Source organism: Aotus nancymaae, unplaced genomic scaffold (assembly GCF_030222135.1).
Source record: "Aotus nancymaae isolate 86718 unplaced genomic scaffold, 86718_ANA_hifiasm-v0.15.2.pri h1tg000041l, whole genome shotgun sequence".
NCBI classification, from domain to species: domain Eukaryota; kingdom Metazoa; phylum Chordata; class Mammalia; order Primates; family Aotidae; genus Aotus; species Aotus nancymaae.
The window spans coordinates 3,074,616-3,092,327 of NW_026988455.1; the positions used below are offsets into that span (position 1 = coordinate 3,074,616).

Sequence of the window (17,712 nt, forward strand, 5' to 3'; positions counted from 1 at the left end):
ATGAACCAGCTGAGACCAGAACTGCCCAGCCAGTGCACAAAATCATGAGAAAGAATAAACATTTAAAGTTACTTTAAATGTCTGTCACACTAAAAGTTAACACAAGAAAAGGTGACTAAGCAGAGCTAAGATGTACTGAACATCAGGGGACATATCGCCTACTGGCTCTTTACACAACAGTCAGTGGGACTCACCATTGATGTGATTGTATGTCAACTGTCATTAGAACAACCTGACATAGATCCAAAATTGACCACACTCCCTAATACTCATTTCACAACAATGTTTGTTGTAATTTTTGGAATGCTACGACTATATGGGCTTCAGGGGTTTATAAAGCTTCTGAAATTAAATGAAGAATTGTATTTATATGCATTTTTTCTTCTAAACTGAGAAAAGATGTTAAAACTACAGAGAATAACAAAGAAATATATATGTACACACTGCCTATAATATTTCATATTTTTGCTTTGAATTTTTCTATATATAAAGCAAATAAAACTTTACTGACTCAGTCGTCTCCCTTTTCTCTTTCCCCCTTCAGTATTTTGAACTTGGTATGGATCTTTCTAGTGTGTGTGTGTGTGTATACACACATATGTATATGTATGCACACTTTCTAGTCTGTGTGTGTGTGTGTGTGTGTAGGGGTGTGTGTGTGTGTGTGTATATATATATATATATATATATTTTTTTTTTTTTTTTTTTTTTGAGATGTAGTCTTGCTGTGTCCCTCAGGCTGGAGTGCAGTGGCACGATCTCGGCTCACTGCAACCTCTGCCTCCTGGTTCAAGCGATTCTCCTTCCTCAGCCTCCCGAGTAACTAGGATTACAGGTACATGCCACCACACCCAGGTAATTTTTGTGTTTTTAGTAGAGATGGGGTTTCACCATGTTGGCCAGGCTGGTCTCAAAGTCCTGACCTCAGGTGATCCATCCACCTCGGCCTCCTAAAGCACTAAGATTACAAGCATGAGCCACCACGCTGGCCTGTATTTTTAAAATAATACACATACACACATATATATATTTACATATATACACAAATAAATGTATAGACCCCCAATTTATATATATAGTCTTGTGTTTTTGACATTTTTCTTCAATGGTTTCAGATATGCATCTTTCTACAACTTGCTGCTTCACCAAACACTACCCTTGTGAGACCTATCCATATTGATATCATATTATCATATAAGCCACATGTATTTCTCTTCTAATGAACATTTAAATTCTTCCTGTTTTGTTTGTTCTCATGATCTGTGGAATGTTTGTTATTATAAACACTGTCAGGTAAGTAGCCTCCTACACGTTCTCAGAGGATCTCAGGACATTCCCCCATCCAAATGTTAGGAGTCTCTGATAATCTGATGGGGGAAAAGAGCATTGTCATCATTTTGCATTGGTGCGTATTTCTGCATTATAACATTCCCAAGCCTTAAAGGAAGCTATCCTTTACTTATACTCTTGAAATAGTGGCCAGGCGCAGTGGCTCAAGCCTGTAATCCCAGCACCTTGGGAGACGGAGGTGGGTGGATCAGGAGGTCAGGAGATTGAGATCATCCTGGCCAACGTGGTGAAACCCCGTCTCTATTAAATACAAAAAAATTAGCCACGCGTGGTAGTGTGTGCCTGTAGTCCCGGCTACTTGGGAGGCTGAGGTAGGGGAATCTCTTGAACCTGGGAGGTACAGGACACAGCACAAACTCCAGCCTGGCAAGAGAGCAAGAATCCATCTCAAAAAAAAAAAAAAAAAAAAAAAAAAGTTTATTAGATGCTTCTACATTCAAATCTAAAATTTTCTATAAGGTCTGCATCTTCCCAGGACACTAAAAATAGCCCTTCCCCCCCCCCTTTTTTTTTTTAATTTCTTAGAATCAGATAATACCGTCCAAAACATTCTGTTACCATGTAATGTTATCCTAAATTGCTGTCAACATCAAATGCTGGTCACACCAAAGAAATTACTAAGAGAATAACAATGTGATATTCTAATTTTGTTGTTGTTTTCTCTGATGTATATAAGAATTAAACAGCTAAATCTGTCGTTATCTCATTTTTCTATTTTCTATTTTTTTAATCTTAGTGAGCCTTCTAGTATGACTTTCTTTTACTTTTATGCTTCCTTTTACTATGACATCTCGTAGTCTCTATGGTAAAGTCCCAAAGCAAGGAAATTAAAACTCAGACCACTACTACTCATACAGACAATGTTCTTAACTCTAAATTATTCCACCCTGGTATTACTGAATAAAATCAACCAAAATTGATTATTTTCTATCAGCCTTACCTTCCCTAAGGAGTATGTGAAATAATGAAATAGTATACAAATACTTGAATTTATTGAATTGCTTTGGAAAGAGCATGGAATTAGCAGATCTGGTTGGTTACATACAAATTGCGTGGCCCTGAATAATTCCCTTTCCGTCACCACACTTTGATTTTCTTACCTGTAAAATGGCAAGAGAAGCCAACACTGGTGCTAGAATGAAATGAAATCACGTACATGGAAGCCTCTTGTTACCACTTCGCCACTACACGGAGAGCTTCTCGTAAGCAGAGGCAGAGCCTAATTCGTCTTTTTTGAGACGGAATCTTGCTCTGCCGCGCAGACTGGAGTGCAGTGGCGTGATCTCAGTTCACTGCAACCACCACCTACCATGTTCAAGCAATTCTCCTGTCTCAGCCTCCTCAGTAGCTGGGATTACAGGCACCCTCTCCACCTGGGTAACTTTTTTGTATTTTTAGTAGAGACAGGGGTTTCAACATGTTGGCCAGGTTGGTCTCAAACTCCCGACCTCAAGTGATCCACCCTCCTCAGCCTCCCAAAGTGCTGGGATTACAGGCCTCAGCCACTGTGTCAGGCCCTAATTCACCAAGGCTGTATGCTGACCTCCTTTGCCATGGCAGTGTCTTCTCTACTTTGGGGTTCAAAGCTCTCCATCTCTAACTACTCCATTTCTCTGGTAGGACCACTCATATCTGCCAAGGAAGACCCAGTGGTCTGAGTACCACTGGTACCACATATTTGAGTGTCCACGCCAGAATCCAGGGGGAGCACCAATGGCAGGCAACTTTGGGCTAGAACCTGGGAGTGTGGAGTATGCATCCCAGGCTCACCTAAAGAGGGGGCTTCATGTCTCAGGAGCCAAAGAAGGTTAAGCAGCCCATTATGACCACAGCAGTTGTAGTGAGTGGAAGAACTCTCCCCCGTACACACTTCTGGAGGAAGTCTCTACAGCTATGGCACACAGTGGGTAATCAGGCTACATGGGATTATAATACTGCCACCAAAATATAACAAATATGCTGATTAAGAAAAAGTGTTTCTGAAACAAGTGGAAAAATACAGAGCACAAATTGTTTATCTGCCCCATAATTATAACCACATAAAAACAATGTGTTTGGGCCAGGTGTGGTGGCTCACGCCTGTAATCCCAGCACTTTGGGAGGCCGAGGCAGGCAGATTACGAAGTCAGGAAATCGAGACCACCCTGGCTAACATGGTGAAACCCTGTCTCTATTAAAAATACAAAAAAAATTAACTGGGCATGTTGGCACGTGCCTGTAGTCCCAGGTACTTGGGAGACTGAGGCAGGAGAATCACTTGAACCTGGGAGGCAGAGGTTGCAGTGAGCTGAGATTTCGCCACTGCACTCCAGCCTGGGCAACAGAGCCAGACTCCATCTCAAAAAAAAAAAATGTATTTGAGGCTGGGTACGGTGGCTCAACCCCTATAATCCCACACTTTGGGAGGGTGAGGCAAGTGGATCACTTGAGGCCAGCAGTTCAAGACCAGCCTGGCCAACATGGTGAAGCCCCATCTCTACTAAAAATAAAAAAATTAGCTAGGCATGGTGGCACATACCTGTGATCCCAGCTACTCGGGAGGTTGAAGCAAAATAATTGCTTGAACATGGGAGGCAGAGGTTGCAGTGAGCTGAGATCGTGCCACTGCACTACATCCAGCCTGGATAACAGAGTGAGACTCCATCTCAAGAAAAACAAACAGACAAACAAAAAAACAGTGAGTTTGAACAGACTGAAAGGAAACCCAAAGACAAAAATAATTACTGTTAGGGTGTGGTGGTACTATGGGTGAATTCTTCTAAATTTATTATAATGAAATTAGTACAGTAATGAAGCAAAAATAATCTTCCACCTGTAAGCTAACTTTCTTGAAAAGTCCCAGAAAAAAAACTACCTGGTCACATCCAGATCCTTAAGGAATTAGTCTCTATTTCCACCACTGTTTGGTAAAAAAAATCTTATGAGACTGGGATCTAATAAGGTTAGATCTGCATTGGATCAGATCTAACTTGGATTCTGGCACCAGCTCAGCTAAAAACTAGCTATGAGACTTTGGAAATCATTTAACCTCTCTAGATCTCTCTAGGAAGTTAACAAATGGATTTAGGATAGAACTCTTAAGCTCTCTTCTGGGCTTTCTATAATGTTGCCTACGTTTTACTTTCTACAATGTAGTATATGATAATTAAGTGCTGTGAATGAATTTGTAACAAACATTATCACAGATCAAAAGACCCAAGAAAGTGTGCCCCCTTCAGAGCAGTACTTAACACTTATTCTGGGAAAGAGGAATGTGCTGGATACTGCTATCTTTAGTGAGGCTAATTGTTCAGACTTTGAGGCAGAACGTAACTTCTGGAAACAGCTGAGAGGGACCTGGTACAAAGTCTAGTGAGTAATAGGAATGATCACACAGGGCACTACCATTTTAAGCCATAAAGGAAGTAAAAAAATCAAAATAAAAAATAGAAGATCCTCCCCTCCTTTCTTCTTCTTCCCTTTTTCCTCCCCTTTTTTTTTTTTTTTTTTTTTGAGACGGAGTTTTGTTCTTGTTGCCCAGGCTGGAGTGCAATGGCACAATCTCATCTCACTGCAACCTCCACCTCCCAGGATCAAGTGATTCTCCTGCCTCGGGCCTCCCAAAGTGCTGGGATTACAGGCATGAGCCATGGGGACCAGTTCTGTCTCTTTCTTTCTTTCCTCCCCCTCCCCTCTTCCTCCTCTCTCTCTCTCTCTCTCTCTCTCATGCTTTCTACCCCCTCCCCTTTGTCTCACCCAGGCTGCAGTGCCAAAGTCATAGCTCACTGCATACTTGAACCCCTGAGTTCAAGAAATCCTCCCACCAGCCTCCCAAGAAGCTGGGACTACAGTGCATGCCACCACGCCTGGCTAATTTTTAATTTTTTTTTTTTTTGGTAAAGGCCTGAGCCACCACACCCAGCAAAAAGTAAGTTTTATTACATAGCTCATAAATGACCGTTCAAAAGTGCTTTGAACAATGACAATGACATCATTCTCATGGTGGTAACTCAGAAGGGAGGGCCAACTTCATTCACATGTACAGTTTAAGTTCTATGGCTTGTCAAAGTCAGTATCACTATGTTAGGGCTGGCTTTTATAGTTGTACTTCTCTCAAGTGTGGCTGTCCCAAATATATGTTAAAAAAAAAAAAAAATACTTTGCTAGGATGCCCCAAAACCTTTTGTCTCTGCCAACATAAATTCTGAAACTGAAATTCAAAACACAATTTGTTCACCACTATAACAGAATGTGCTTATAAGGCTGTGATGTTTATTTTAATACCTCTGGCATCTAACCTTTAACCCTTATTTATTCTGTAAATATCAAGTCTCAGCATGGTGAGAAAAAAAATTAAAAACTCACCATTAACAAACATTTTAATTACAGACTAGTAAAATTACAAGTTGCTGCGTTTTTGCAAAAAAAAAAAAAGTAGACTCAAACTTGGAAAAGCATGACTGTACATAATGCCTGTATATCCTACCACTAAGCTTATAATACCTTGCACTTACATAGAATATTTAAAATATTTCTGCTTTTTGAAGCAGATAAAAGAGCTTTCTCAAATTCCTAACAAATAATAAGGCCCCGTATTTATCTCATCAGGAAAAAGCAAGGCACTATATGTTATCTTTCACTGAGTCTCACAGAAGCTCATGACATGCCAACACTAGCCACAGAAGCAAAATGTTGTATTCCAAGTTATTCAGAGTCCTCCCGCTGCTCATTATCTAACCCTAAGGATAACTCCTGAAACAGACCTCAAATTCATCAGATTCAATTGAGAAAGGAGTGGGGGGCGGGGGGGAAAGTCCATCATGTGACATTGGAGGCCACGGCATTTTCAGTGGAGGACCGGATTGAAGGGTAAGAAAGAGAAAAGCTCAATTTGCAGCCTCACCACTGGTGGACTCAACCTACCCTGGTGTTTAGATAGCTCTAAATAGTAGCAGCTGGATGCACATTTTCCCTGTTTTAGTAGCTTAGAGATTGCATCTGCTGAAAATATCAGGCAACTCCCTCTCTTTAGGGAGACCCGGTAGGAAGGTGTGGATGTATCAGTAAAAATCAAATGCCACTACTGGGTATGTAGTGAATGTTCAGACGTTCTTGCTGGTGACTGAATGGGAAGAAGCACTGTGGTTCACAGAGGGACACCACATTAAAACTAACAATAAAGTGGCTGCAAACAGCTAACCTGCAGGTGCGTTTGGCCCTTGAGATGATCAAATACATATAAAAATTGGCAGAAGCTAGGCATGGTGGCTCACACCTATCATCCCAGGACTTTGGGAGGCCAAGGTGGGTGGATCACCTCAGGTCAGGAGTTTGAGACCAACCTGGCCGACACGGTGAAACACCATCTCTACTAAAAATACAAAAATCAGCCGGGCGTGGTGGTGGGTGCTTGTAATCCCAGCTACTCAGGTGGCTGCGCAGGAGAACTGCTTGAACCTGGGAGGCAGAGGTTGAAGTGAGCCGAGATCTTGTCACTGCACTCCAGCCTGAGCAACAAGAGTGAAACTCTGTCTCAAAATAAATAAATAAAAATAAGAACTGGCAGATATAGCATAAAAATCTAAATTTCTAGCTTCTCTTGAAAAATAAAATAATTTGGTAATATGGTCAATGTAACCATGATCTAGGATCAAGTAGTGGTGCCTCCTTGCATGGGGTATGTGTTCCATATTTACTCTCTAGAGGCCAGCCTCCCTCTACCAAATTATAAGACATTTGAGTTTGCAACCACTGACAAAGCTGTGGTCCTCAGCAAAAGTGTGGAGGAGGGGACTTTCAAGTTCAGTAAATGTCTGCTTCTTATAATTCTCCATCCCTCTCCATCCACTGCCCCACTCGGTTTCTCTCCAGGGAAATGGCTGGGCAGTCAAACATTTCCCACTAGGATATCCCACCCACACTTGTCCCTAGATAATGTCCCGGACTCTAGGTATTTCCCTAACCCTTTGCCTCCATCAAAACTTTTTATGTGCTTGATCCCATTCCTTTCCTGTTTTGTTTTGCTGTATTGTGTTGTTTTGGCTAGGAGACTCCTAGCAATCTGATAAACTAATCAGTGGAAATAAAGTGGGTTATTTCCCAGAAAACATTCGAAATGCCCTCCAGACTTTCTAAATGCATGCTATGTCATCACCTAAAGGAACTTACCTACCTTATCGTCGGCTATCCATCAGATTTCTAGGTTGTAAGTCTACTCCTGGGTATTTTTATGTGTCCTATCTACAATTTACTCACAAGCATATGCAAGTAAGGAAAAGGGGACAGATCTTGAACATGTTTCTGAGGTTATGGTCAATTCAGATTTGCTCAAATATTGCTGTATATTTAATTCAGAAACCCTGCATTAAAATGAATCGCAATTTCTGGATCCAAAGTACATAGCAGGTTTACAGCCATGGGTTTCAGTCTATCAGAGACTACAAACTGGTCATGGCCACGAAAGCAGAATCTGTTTTGCAGATGATGGTAAGCCCAAATTCTACGAAGGAAGCCTTAGATGTGTATTACGATTAAAGTCAACAGAGATCTTCTTTGTGCTCTGCTGAACAAACTACACTAAATTATAAAGATGTGCAGGTTTTTTTTAAGCTTCTTCAAGTCTCCTAAGGAAAAAGACAGAAATAACTATTGCCTGGTAATGTTCTTAGTTTTCTCAAGATAGAAGAGTGTCCCAAAGTAAGTTTTCAGGAGGAAGACGGAAGGTGAACTACAAGCTGTACATTGTGTTCATGAGTCAGAAAATGTAAAGGGCAATTTTCCTTATGAGTCACAACTGAATGAGTCTTAGTAGGGCCTTGGGTACAGGTGGAGAGCCCTCCTACTATGCTACCGGACTTCCTAAAAGACACAAAGACACACACACACACACACACTCACACTCACACAGAAGAAGTCCACAGTATAGGTGCTCTCCCTACAGCCCAGTCAAGGGTATTCTTCTTCTTCTTCTAATTTTTTAATTGAAACAGGGTCTCTCACTATGTTACCCAGAATGGTCTTGAACTCCTGGGCTCAAGTGATCCTCCTGCCTTGGCCTTCCAAAGTGCTGGGATTACAGGCGTGAGCCACTGCACTGGGCCACCAAAGGCCTTCTGATGAATTTTAGTCTCCATGCTAATCTTCAGCCACACCCAAAGAAGGTAATGTCCTTTCCCTTCCTGTTCTAAGCAGCTGAAGGGATACAACTTGGGCAGGCCTGGGCAGATGTGGAACAGAAAATGAAGTGTCATTTGGCTTGACAGAGTCTTACATAAACATTAAATTTTGTAACTTGAGTTTCTGATTATTTACGATGATGTTCTAGTCTAAGGCAACTTCACATACCTAATGAACAGTTTTTCAAGTCCGGAAAGAAATGATTAACTTTGGCCAAATCACTCTGGATCCAGTAGATCTATCAATGGCACATCTCCTATTTCAGGACAGCCAGCTGTTTCAACTTTTCCATCAGTGAATTGTGACCTCAGCAACCGTATCTGATGCACAGATAGTCACCTGGCGGCACACAACATGCCCATCTGTGCAGATGGCAGGGAGCCCATCAATAGGTAAGTCACACCCTGTCCTCAGATAGAACTATCTCTTCCCAAAACATGCCTTCTCTGCATCCATTTGACCACCTATCTACTTCATGTGCAGAGGGGCTGAACTGAGCATGATGTCCCAGGTTTCGGAAAAGGCAACCTACACTACATTTCAGTCCGTTCGCATGAAAAATTGAGTTTAACTGACAGGAAGTTAATTTCCTCAAAGTACCACTCAAGTATTTAAATTCAGTAAGATTCTTTAAGCTCTTGCCATAAACACATTGATTTTTTTTTTTTTAAATATTGACCCATGGAAAATAGTTACAGCAGTTCTCAAGTACCAGGATTATCACACTGCTTCAGTTCAAGAGACCAGGTGCCAGTAAGGTAGCTTCACCCAAACACATGCCCCATGGGAATGGTTCTCTGCTGGGATGAGGGGAGGGGTCCAAAAGCAACGTAGAGTAGACTGACTTCTTAAACTTTAAAACTGGAAGAGGAAATTTATAGATAAAATCTTCTCTTAGATGGGGCAAAAGTGACTTATTTTGGATTAAAAAAACAGGCTTTGACAGAAGATGAAAGGTTTCTCGTTGATGGTTGTAATCATTCTTTCAATAAACAGCACCGGCAAGGGGGCTTCTAAGCTTTGCGTGCAGGTTCCAATGGGCCTCTGCTGCACCTCCCCCAGGCTGCTCATCGGGATATCGATTTTTTAAATTAGTGTTGTGCTGGTTATCATTTTGACTTGGCTTTCCTTCCACAGCCATTAGAAAACAACAGCAAACCAGAAAAGGACGAGATCATCCACCGAAGCAGGACTATTTGAAAAGAAGCAGCGTGGAAACTATGAAGCCTTGTAATCCATTTTTCTTTTCCTTATGAACTGCCGATCTCTTCAAAATAGAGTCCTTGCTTTTGTGCCCAGGAAAGAAAATTACACCACGCCAAAGCCCAAGGGAGGTGGCTAAGGTTATACAAGGAGGGACGGGCGTGTAGCTGGGCAGGGGAGTTGAATAGCAGAAGTCTCAAGTCAAAGGGCCCCTTCCATACATTCCCAAAGTGCCAAAGGGAAAAGAGCAACAAACTAGAAACTCGCGAGGGCGTCTTCCTGTGCGAAGCGTCCCCTGGACCCCCGAAAAGCCCCGGTCCCCTCGCCCTGGGTAAAGGGTGAGGTCCTCTTCGGGAGGTGTTTACTGGGCGTCCAGGGCGCGGAGACCCTCGGGTCCGGTGCCCGGCACAGGTCCGGGTCGGAGTGGCCGCCGCCCGCGCCCAGGTCGCCCGGGCTCTCGACAGCCCGCCCGCCGCCAGGTGTTCGTCCTACCTGGCGTCCCCGCCTGCCTTTGTGCGGCCTGCACCGCCCCTCGCCAGGGCAGGCCGGGGACCGCCCCCGCCCGCGTGCCGCTGCCAGGCGGGACAGCTGCGGGCGCTGCCGGGCGGCGGAGCGGCGGCGGGGAGGAGAGGGAGTCGCTGCGAGGGTGCCCGCGGCAGGCGAGGCGAGGCGGGGCGAGGCGGGGCGGGGCGGGCACGGCCGCGGGGAGGGCAGGGGGCGCCACCAGCTACTGCGGCGCGAGTCCCCGAGCACCTCCGCTGCCGGCGGCGCCCCCCACGTCCCAGCAGCAGGAGGGGACCCCCTTCCGCGCCGTGCCCCCCGCAGCCGATGCGCCCACACCCTGGCTTCCGACAGCTGGCAGCCATGGCAACCCGGCCACAGAAAGTTTCGCGACGCAGAGAGCGACTTGGAATAAAGTTTTCCTCCGCCCCTCACTCGCTCTCCCCCGGCCCGGGTTTACGGAAAGAGGCAGGAAATCAGAGCTCGCGACGTGCCGGCTCCCGCGTCCACCTTCTCCACCCCTGCCCCGGGCAGCGCGCCCAAGGTGGGTGCCCCCGCGCCGGGGCTTCCTGCCCCGTCCTCGGGTCCGGCGTCCCGGGACGCTGCGCGGCCAACTCACCATGGTGACTCGCGCCGCGGTCGCGCCTCCGCCGGGTCCCGCTGCCGGGGAGCTGGGGCTGGAACGCAGTCTCCTGGGCGAACTTCAAAAGTTGGTTCCCCTCGCCAAAAGCAGTCTCTCGACACCCAAGCACTCACAGGAGCCAATGGGAACCCAGGGGGGACTCCATCCAGGCGGGATCCGCGGCGCTAGGTGAGGGCGAGACGGCGGCGACTTAGCAGGCGGGGCGCATGCTGCGGAAGGCAGGAGTCCACTCGGACCCGCCGCTCGCCGCGCGCCCAGGTGAGTCCGATGCGCTCGGCGGCTCCGCCTCGCTCCACTGCCTCGCTCTTCTTTCTTCGGCCACTTAATCCGTACTCCTCTGGCTGAGTCTCGGCTCGGGCCGGGCAATCTGTCCATAAATGGAGAACTTAGCTCAGGCCTGACCAATCAGGGTTTGTTTTCGCAGCGTCACTCCTCAGGGAAACCGTAGTAGCCAACAAGCTTGGAGCTGCTGGAGTTTCCAAAGACCTCTGGATCCTGTAGTCCTCCTCCCCCGCCAGCCTCCGAAGAGCGCTGCGGACACAGGCTCGCTCCTGGTAGCGAGACGCGAAATGTGAGGAAGAAAACCCTCGCGAAAGAGGAGCAAACCTTTCACTTCGCTGTGTTTTAAGACGAACATGAGGGTGGGTTTCGCTTCCAAGTTGAACTGGCATGGTTTTCCCAGAACTTTTTTTTTTTTTTTTTTTTTTGGAGAAGGAAATCTGTTATCAGCATAAAAGATCAGAGTCGTGGCAGCAGCCCAGAGGAAATCCTTTTTCTTTCTCACGTCTGGATTGTGAGCAAAGTCAAAAATATCATTTCCCTACCCCTCCTTTTACCTGGATTTCCTTGGAAAACAAAGGAAGCCTTCTGACTGCTTTTTCTTTTTTCTGTTTTTCTTTTCTCTCTTTTTCCTTTCTCTTTTCTTTTTTTGCATGTTTTGATGACTGAAAAGTTGTCGCACGTGCAGTGGGCAGAGGGAAGGAGAGAGGAGAGATAGGTGGGAAGAAACCCCGTCCAACCTCAGCCAACACATCTGCAGAAAACAATCAAACTGTAAAAATGCATTATTCCAGAGTGTCGAGTTTCCGAGAAGAACATTGGGGTGGGGGTTGGGCGGAAGCAGAATCTCAAAATCAAGGTAAGGAGTTTGATTTTATTGTTCTGGAGGCTAAGGAAGTAAATTTGGTGGGTCTTAACAGGCTGCCTTCCTGGGATCTGTAATAAAATTGGTAAACTTCAGGGCATAGAGAAACTATGAAGCATAATGATATTATGATACGTTTTGAAATTTGGTTGAGGCAGGACGCTGTGGCTCACACCTATAATCCCAGCACTTTGGGAGGCTGAGGTAGGTGGATCAACTGAGGTGAGGAGTTTCAGACCAGCATGGCCAACATGGTGAATGAAACCCGTTCTCTACTAAAAATACAAAAATTAGCCCGGTATGGTTGTGCATGCCTGTAATCCCAGCTACTGGGGAGGCTGAGTCACGAGAAGCGCTTGAACCCGGGAGGCGGAGGTTGCAGTAAACCTTGATCATGCCACTGCATTCCAGCCTGAGCAACAGACCGAGACTCTGTCCGCCTCCCCCCACCAAAAAAAAGAAAGAAAGAAAAAACAAATTTGGTTGTAGGTCTTCACTTCCTTATCTGAGCATAGCATTAGAAATGATATTAACCATCATCTTTTCTGAAAAGGATAAACAAAATGTTACAACATGGATGAATCTTGAAAATATCATGTTAAGTGAAAGAAGCCAGGAACAAAAGACCACATATCATATAATTCCATTTATATGAAAGTTGAGGATAGGGGAATCTATAGAGATAAAAAAGTAGATTCATGGTTTGCTAGGGACTGGGGGAGAGGGGAAATGGAAGTAATTGCTAATATGTATGCATTTTCCTATTGAAGTGATGAAAATATTCTGGAATTAGTGGTGATGATTGTACAAGTTTGTGAATATACTAAAAACCACTGTGTTGTGCTTTTTAAGTGGGTGGATCTTATGGCATGTTCATTATATCTCACTTTTTTTTTTTTTTTTTTTTGAGACAGAGTTTCGCTCTTGTTACCCAGGCTGGAGTGCAATGGCGCGATCTCGGCTCACCGCAACCTCTGCCTCCTGGGTTCAGGCAATTCTCCTGCCTCAGCCTCCAGAGTAGCTGGGATTACAGGCACGCGCCACCACGCCCAGCTAATTTTTTGTATTTTTAGTAGAGACGGGGTTTCACCATGCTGACCAGGATGGTCTCGATCTCTTGACCTCGTGATCCACCCGCCTCGGCCTCCCAAAGTGCTGGGATTACAGGCTTGAGCCACCGCGCCCGGCCATATCTCACTTTTAAAAGTTGAAAAAAAAATCATATTGTCGAAATTCTTGTAGTAATCAATTTACATAGCTTAGCAACAATATAATTGAATGTGTATTATAAGACAGCACAGCTAAACACTGGAGTTACAGCTGGTCCCTGCCCTTACTGAGCTTACAGTTTCAGAATGCAGAAAGGAAAACAAACAATACATTTTTAAAAGAATAAATAATTACAGGAAAGAAGCAAGTGTGATGAAATGCAACAGTAGTTTTGGGCAAGGAACTGCCATATTTGGAGCTATAGTTTAGGGTAGGAAATTCATCTGGCATAGTTATATAGTATGAATTGGAAAGAAAACAGCATGACATCTGTACTAGGCATTGTCTAGGTACATATAGACATGATAAATTAAATTCTCAGGTAAGTCTGACTCCATATCTCATGGTGGAATATCAGCTGCAAAATAATATTAGGTCAGCCAAGCTCAGTGGCTCATGCCTACAGTGCTAGTGCTTTAGGGGGCCAAGATGGGAGAATCGCTTGACCTGGGCATCAAAGCAAGACTCTGTCACTATCAAAAAATTATAATAGTAAAAATTAACTGGGCGTTGTAGTACATGCCTGTAGTCCCAGCCGCTTGGGAGGCTGAGGCGGGAAGATTGTGTGAGGCCAGGAATTTGAGGCTGTAGTGAGCTATGATTATGCCACTTCACTCCAGCCTGGGCAACAGAGTGAAGCCCTATCTCAAAACAACAACAACAACAACAACAATAACAAAACCTATCAGGAATTTTAGGAATGAATGAACAGAGGTTACCAAGACGGAAATGTCAGCTTACCAGTAACACAAGAAACACTGTCTCAGTCACCATCCCATTCATGGTCAAACCTCATTAGTAGTCAGACATGGGCTTTAAGATATACAGACAAAGGCATAGTTTATTTCCCAAGTTTAGCCCAGGGATACAATCAAACACTGGAAATCAATACCACAAAAAATCATTCAGAATGCACTCATAACAATGAAGTTAAAAATAATTGGCTGGGCACAGTGGCTCATGCCTGTAATCCCAGTACTTTTAGAGGCCGAGGCAGGTGGATCATGGAAGATCCAGAGTTCGAGACCAGCCTGGCCAACCTGATGAAACCCCATCTCTAAAATACAAAAATTAGCTGGGTGTGGTGGTGGGCACCTATAATCTCAGCTTCTTAGGAGGCTGAGGCAGGAGAATTGGTTGAACCCAGGAGGCAGAGGTGGTAGTGAACCAAGATTGCACCACCGCACTCCAGCCTGGTTGACAGAGGGAGACTCTGTTTCAAAAAAAAAAAAAAAGAAAATTTGTTAACTGGAAAATTAGAAACCTTTAACAAGATGTTGATGAAAGAGAGATATGTATCAAATCAGTGTGAAATGTCCTCTGCAATCACTGTTTCTATCATAACATGTATCATCTATTAGGTTCAATAGGTATTAGCTACTGAGCAAAGTGCTTAATATGCAATATCTTATTTAATCTTCCATACGACCATGTTACCTCCATTTGCAGTTAAGAAACTAAGTTAAGAAGACTTAAAGTAATTTGCCCAAGCTATTACTCAGGTATCCTGCATCAGATAGATACATTTGCCTGGCTCTGAAGCCTACACTATTACCCTTTAAGCAGTGATTCTGTAATAGAAATATCCATCAGAAGAAATTGTCCCTAATGCAGGCCCCAAATGAATAGGAACACACTTATTAAAATCCCATGAGCCTTTCCAAACCAGAGCATCCAGAAAAAAGAATGCTTTTTTATGGAATATAAAAATTACATTTGTATAGTGAGTTTAACTCAACTCTAAACACTTTTCCCCCCAATACGTTGGTATTGGTTTTTAAAGAGGATATTGAAGAGAATTTCACCAGTTGTATAATGTAATATAATGCTACTTCTAATTAAGATAAAATTAAGGCCAGGCCTGGTGGCTCATGCCTGTAATCCAGCACTTTTGGAGGTCAAGGCATGTGGATCACCTGAGGTCAGGAATTTGAGACCAGCCTGGCCGACATGGTAAAACCCCATCTCTACTAAAAATACAAAAAATTAAACAGATATGGTGGCCGGGGCCTGTAATCCCAGCTACTCGGGAGGCTGAGGCAGTAGAATTGCTTGAACCCAGCAGGCAGAGGTTGCAGTGAACAAAGATAATGCCATTGCACTCCAGTCTAGGTGACAAAGGGAGACTCTGTATCAAAAAAAAAAAAAAAGATAAAATTGTCTTGCTGTGACAGTTATTTTACTGAAGTAAATTAATAGAAATTATTTAAATATATGCTTAAATTAACAGCTTATTAAAAGCATGTTTATGTAGATTTATTATATTTTCTCTGATTTAAATCAATATTTTCTTTTTTATCTTCCAATTTCAATTTGGTTTTTACATTCAGAAGATAAACCTTGAACTTTCTTCAAATTTAAAAAATCTGGAGATGAAATAATGAGTAACACTAGTTATGATGGTCCATAATCTAACAAGGAATGAGGAAGTCCATGGAAATGAGCTTTGTAGATAAGTAAATCTCCTGTCCACACCCTGATGTTCTTTCCCTACTGTTAGCTTTTACTTTCCTGTTGGATTCTGTATATTCTATTTTTTTTTTTTTTTTTTTGAGAGGTAGTATACTCTGTTGCCCAGGCTGGAGTGCAGTAGCATGATCTGAGCTCACTGCAACCTCCCCCTCCCAGGTTCAAGTGATTCTCCTGCCTCAGCCTCCCAGGTAACTGGGATTACAGGAGTGTGCCACCATGCCTGGCTAATTTTTGTGTTTTTAGAAGAGATGGGGTTTCTCCATGTTGGCCAGGCTGGTCTTGAACTCCTGACCTCTTGATCCACCTGCCTTGGCCTCTCAAAGTGCTGGGATTACAGGCTTGAGCCACAGAGCCCGGCCGGATTCTGTGTATTCTTATAAGTCTTCTGAGCTCTTTGCTGCAACAAGGCAAGGCATGGATTAATAAATATATGCATTTCAAAAAGTGAAAAATAGGCCGGGTGTGGTGTCTCATGCCTGTAATCCCAGCACTTTGGGAGGCCAAGGTGGGCAGATCATGAGGTGGGGAGATCGAGACCATCCTGCCTAACATGGTGAAACCCTGTCTCTACTAAAAATAAAAAAATTAGCTGGGCATGGGGGGCACATGCCTGTTGTCCCAGCTACTCGGGAGGCGGAGGCAAGAGAATCGCTTGAACTCAGGAGGTGGAGGTTGCAGTAAGCTGAGAAGATCGTGCCACTGCGCTCCAGCCTGGGCAATAGCTCACTGCAACCTTCTTTTCCTTTATTTTTTTTTGATACAGCATCTCACTCTGTCTCCCAGACTGGAGTGCAGTGGCACAAACATGGATCACTGCAGCCCCCACCCCGACAGGCTCAACTGATTCTCCTGCCTCAGCCCCCAAGTAGTTGAGACCATAGGCACACACTACCTAAAGCTCAGCTAATATTTTTTTAATTTTTTGTAGAGAGAGTCTTGCCTTGTTGCCCAGGCTTGTCTTGAAATCCTGGGCTAAAGCAATCCTCTGGCCTCAGCTTCCCAAAGTTCTGGGATTATAGGCATGAACCACTGCACCCAGCTAAATCCTGCCATTTTTAAACACCAAAACTTTTTTTTTAATTTTAAGAAAAGTGTTTTTCTGAATGAAGCTACACATTTCATTGACTTCTGAAAATACACTGGATGTCAAGCAGCTTTTGCTTTAAGATTCAAGATCTTAATATCGATTATTTTATACTATAAATATTGATTATTGCACAGGATTGCACAAACTGAGATCCTTGGGGACTATTGAATGAAATGACTATTTGCCACTATCCTTCATGGTGTTGGACGGCTGTAATTATATGGTTCTCCTGTCTTTTTCTTTTTAAGTTTATATCTTCCATTGGAGAGACTTATTCATTTATTTATTTACCTATTTTGAGGTGACATCTTGCTCTGTTGCCCAGGCTGGAGTATGATGGCATTATAACAGCTCGTTGCCACTTTAAACTCCTGGCCTCAAGCTGTCCTCCTGCCTCAGCCTCCCAAGTAACCAGGGGTATAGGCACATACCAGTGCACCCAGCTAATTTTTTATTTTTATTTTTTGTAGAGATGAGGTCTCACTATGTTGCCCAGGTTGGTCTCAAACTCCTGGGCTCAAGTGATCCTCCTGCCTCAGCCTCTCAAAGTGCTGGAATTACAGGTGAGTGACCACACCTGACCAAATACACTATTTCTCCTATTATCTGTTGCTCCAATTTAGTCTCTTTTAGTAACAAGGATCAGAAGAGCACATGGGTTACTTTAAGGAAAATATATATATATATATATTTTTTTTTTGAGACAGAGTCTCACTCAGTCACCCAAGCTGGAATGCAGTGGCACGATCTCGGCTCACTACAACCTCCACCTCCCAAGTTCAAGCGATTCTCCTGCCTCAGCCTCCTGAGTAGCTGGGATTACAGGTGTGCGCCACCACGTCTGGCTAAATTTTGTATTTTTAGTCGAGACAGAGTTTCATCATGTTG

At 43.9% G+C, this 17,712-nt stretch overlaps 1 protein-coding gene across 1 annotated transcript in view; it reads right to left on the reverse strand.

The window, feature by feature from the left end:
* Nucleotides 1-10,931, reverse strand: part of MYO1E (myosin IE) — a 230,215-nt gene extending 219,284 nt beyond the window's left edge. Inside the window, exon 1 of the mRNA XM_012443130.3 lies at nt 10,829-10,931. Coding sequence (XP_012298553.1) covers nt 10,829-10,831 — 3 coding nt within the window. The 5' untranslated portion in view covers nt 10,832-10,931. The remainder of the gene's footprint in view (nt 1-10,828) is intronic.
* Between the last annotated feature and the right edge of the window lie 6,781 nt (nt 10,932-17,712).